Consider the following 4,377-nt stretch of genomic DNA (forward strand, 5'->3'; position numbering starts at 1 on the left):
GCTGCATTATGGTCTCACATCTCCACTTTGTTTCAGAAGCAATCTGGTTCAATCAGATGCAACTTCCCAGGTAACCATTCAAAACAAGCCATACTTGCTGAGTCTTTTCTTCTAATTGTGCTGTCATAACATGCTAACTGAGGCCTGTGGAATCCCAGATGTGGGTTTTGGGGTATTTTACAGTTTCTCTGAGCAGTGCACGGTCTGACCTTGGCACGAGTTTGCTGGCACGTCCACACCTGGTAAGACTGTGGCATTGTGTTAACATGCCTGCGAACTCCTGACGAGCAAATTGCCAAAAGTTCTGCTTTTATACAGGTGGGAACCCCACTGAGCAGTTAATCCAGTGCATTTGATTTGAAGCAGTTGGCTGCTACTGACCTTCTTAATTCCTATGGAAGCAGTAACGATGTATATCATACTATAGTGATCGTAGCGTATGGATCTATATTGGTATGTTCCCTATCTCCTCCTAGACAAGTGGACCAATGTTGATGAAACTTTGCATAAACATTCCCTCTGGGACTGAGTGCAAACATCTATATGGTGCATACAAATATTTTGTACAAATACTACATATATTTGCACATTTGACATTTCAACTGAGCACCAAACGGCGACATTACATCTATATTCACTGTGTACACGTTTGAACGTATTTTAACTGCCATGAGAGATTTAGAGGCGTATTAGATCTTCTGTATCTATGATTCATCATTAATGCTACAAAATATTGTAGCATGAATTAGCATTGATTAAAAACTATTGTAGTTTTACATAATTATCAGTTTTAATTAGCTATTTTATTATTTATACATTGAGGAATATTTTGTAAATGAAACAGAAAAGTAAAGAATGGGAGGTGGAAGTCACTATTTTACACTTCATGTCTATTTAATTTTTGATTTTGGCAGTCGTAGTCTTCCATAGGGACACACTGGGATTACGGCAGATTACAGGAAACTACAGGCTGACTCAGAGATTACAGCCCAATGCTTCCATCACACATCACCGTGCCTCATTCTTCACAATCCTCCTCATCGTTTTTTTAGAGGATCCTCTGAGCTAACACAGCAGCGACACGTGTATTTCTTAGTGTACATGTATTGTGTGTTGTTTGTTTGCTCTACGTACGTATTTGTTTAGACTTACCCCATGTGTGGCACAGTTTGCAACGTGTTCATATTCAGTGGGCTGGTATCTCTTGCTGGCTGGCACCCTGCAGTTCATGAATCTGAGAGAGGGCCGAGAGGGGGAAGACGGAGAGGCGAAAGTATGTGTTTAGATAATGAAAGGAGATCTGGAGGCCTTACTTCTTGTTCTTGTGTGTGTGTGTGTGTGTGTGTGTGTGTGTGTGTGTGTGTGTGTGTGTGTGTGTGTGTGTGTGTGTGTGTGAGATGGTCATTGTGAAAGGATTTGCAACCCTCTAATCCTCATCACGCTGTCTGCATTTTAGAGTGCTTCATTGTTACCACCACAAAGGGACACCACTGGCCATTAACTATTAACCGCATTGCATTATTCGCCATGAGAAAGTTGCTACGTGTGTGTGCGGGTGTGTGTATATGCGTAGGTGTGTGTGTGTGTGTGTGTTGTATTTACGTAATCAGCAGTAAACCTCTCAATCCCAGCTTAAAGGGAAAAAACACATCTGGAGATGTTACGAAATCACATTTTTTTACATCAGGATGAACACACGCACACACGGACACGCACACACTGGTTTAAAAGAAGCCTCTCATGCAGGGCCACAGGTGCGTCGCTGTTGGTCAGCTGTGTTATTTGATTACACATTTAGGCCGCGCACTCACCATCACGTGCCTCGTCTTTGCGTTGTTATAAAAGATGAATGGAAAGAGTAAGTCGGGAGGAAGTAAAGCAGAAGAAGGAGAGCAGATAAGGGAAGGTAACGTGGCTGCTTAAGCTTATGCACTACGACTTCACACACTAGTCACCTAAATGTCTACCAAATACGAGGCTACGTGAACTCTGACCAGACATCAGAGGGAGAAAAACACTTTCTGAATCCAAACCTCTGACGCTTCACAGATATCACAGATAAGGAACCCTTTGAAAGTCACGTGACTATGAAAAAGAAAGTATCTTTGGCAAAATGCAGCTCGTGGGAGAAAGGAAACCACTGTGACTTCCTTTCAAACTCAAAAAATATCAGATTTTAAAATGCACAAACTGTGTGCTCATTTTTATTGACCAATGCCAAGATGACAGCGGGGGGTTTTTTGTTTTGTATTTTTGGTGTCAGTGAACGCCGCAGCTTTGTGGAGAGGTAAGTAAAGCAGTAAAACTTCACTGTTTGGGGAATAGAGGGCAGAGGATACTTTTATCACAATATTTCTAACTCATGTTAGGATTTTATTGTCATTATGCTGAGTATTGTAACAGCATGCATTGGTATTTATCACCTTTAATTAACTTCAAATTTCATCCTCCAAATGTAACTTTGTCAGTGGCTGGAAGCCAGCTGAGTCAAGTCTGCTTGAGTTGTGCTCATTAACTGATGGCAACACGTTGGCAATCAGCCTCGCTATGACCTGCTCATCCTCTCATTTTTTGTTTCTTTGTAGATTTTGAGTTAATATTTGCTGTTTCCTTCACATTCTCCCTCAGGTGATATCTGTCCTCATGCCCTCAAAGCTGTGAAAGAACCTGATGCTTGTTCCAGGACTAACTTCTCCAGCTTCTCCCTCTATTTCTGCCTGATCGCTTTTTCCCAGACAAAAAGCATTTCCTCAATTTGTGCCCACATGCGGGGAACGAGCTCCCTCTGGTTTTGGAGCGTGGACTTCTTAACCCCTTTTCACCTCTTTGCACTTAAAAACGGCTTCCCCGTCATCTACGTTCACACCAAGGCAACGTGCTAAAACTACACTTTGCCAGTTCGCCATGACATCAGGTCCGTGTGGGCCGACTTGTGTTCGCACGCAGGAGGACTTCGGGTTTCCCTCCCTGTCAAACGAATCTACAGAGCACGAGTCTGCTGACACAGAAGCTAAGCCAGCGGCTGATAGCAGAATTTAATAACAGATCAGCATCTGTGCCTTTATAGTTTTTACCAAAATACGAGAGCGAGGACCCAGCTAACCCTGAAGGATGAAAAAGCATGAACAGATACATTTCTAGGTTTCCATAACTGTTTGAGATTAGACTAACAGACTAATTAGACTAAAATTAAAACATAAATATGCATAAATATGAATGTATTCCCTCATAACAGGAAAGTTGGTGCTTTTTCGGGGGGTTGTTGTTGGTCTGGCTGGTGTCATCAGGGCTCTATCATTTACAAACAACCTCCATTTGTCTCCCACACACACCAGGACTCATCCCTTCCATCTTCTTGTGCTTTTATTAAATGTTTTCCTACTGCAAAATTTAAAAAAAAAACAATTCTGGACACATTAAACTTGTAATAAACGTGTAATAAAAAGCAAAAACAGCATTTAGCAAGATAACATTAGATCGCTCTGTGACTGCCTTTCCTCGTTTCTTTGTCCGGTGTCCCTTTAGGCTCTGCCAAGCAACAGAACAAGGGAGCAGTATTTTTCTGAGCACTGTTGCTGTACTGTGGCTCAGTGTGGTACTCTGATGTGTTCTAATCAGTTATGACAGGAGGGCTTTGTGTGTGTGTGTGAGTAATGAAGTGAAATAGAGGGATGGAAATTCAAAGGCTGATCAGACAGGGCATTATTGTATCAGCATCCCTTTTTTCTATTGAGAGTCTCCCTCTCCGTGCGCTCACCTCTTCCTCTCCGGCAGATGTGTCACGGCACAGTTACGTGCATGCATGTGGCACCCCTGTTTTCATCTCACTGAGCATTACAGCACATTCCATACATTAATAAGATCAGTTGCATATAAGAAGATCAGAACCTTTGTTTGGATCTGCTGGTGGTGAGTGCACACCAGAGGAATCTCTCTGTGTGTGTGTGTGTGTGTGTGTGTGTGTGTGTGTGTGTGTGTGTGTGTGTGTGTGTGTGTGTGTGTGTGTGTTTTATCAAGCCCAGTGGGGACTTTGACCTGACTGTACCAACACAAGCTAGTTTAGTTAGATCACGCTGGGGTTTTTTCAAGGCCAAGACTTGGATTTAGGGTAAAGGCCAGAATTATGGGAATGCTGGCATTCAACTGTGATGGCTAGGGTAAGGAGCTAAGGAATGCAGTAAAACGAATAAACCCCCCACAGATTGTGTGTGTGTGTGTATCCAATATTTGTGACTTCAAGGCTATTCCTTTTACAGCAAAGATCAAGTTAATCTCCTCTGGGACTCTGGTTCTCATGATTACCGACGTCCCCAGATCACTTTCTCTCTCTCGCTCTCTCTCTCTCACACACACACACACACACACACACACACACAC

General features: G+C 42.7%; 1 protein-coding gene across 1 annotated transcript in view; it reads right to left on the reverse strand.

Annotated features, from left to right (window-relative positions):
* Nucleotides 1-4,377, reverse strand: part of mmd2a (monocyte to macrophage differentiation-associated 2a) — a 16,562-nt gene that overhangs the window by 11,190 nt on the left and 995 nt on the right. Inside the window, exon 2 of the mRNA XM_005743468.2 lies at nucleotides 1,153-1,234. Within this exon, the coding sequence (XP_005743525.1) occupies nucleotides 1,153-1,234 (82 nt within the window). The remainder of the gene's footprint in view (nucleotides 1-1,152; nucleotides 1,235-4,377) is intronic.

The sequence above is a fragment of the Pundamilia nyererei genome, unplaced genomic scaffold, assembly GCF_000239375.1.
Source record: "Pundamilia nyererei isolate P.nyererei 1_Seehausen unplaced genomic scaffold, PunNye1.0 scaffold00132, whole genome shotgun sequence".
NCBI lineage: Eukaryota > Metazoa > Chordata > Actinopteri > Cichliformes > Cichlidae > Pundamilia > Pundamilia nyererei.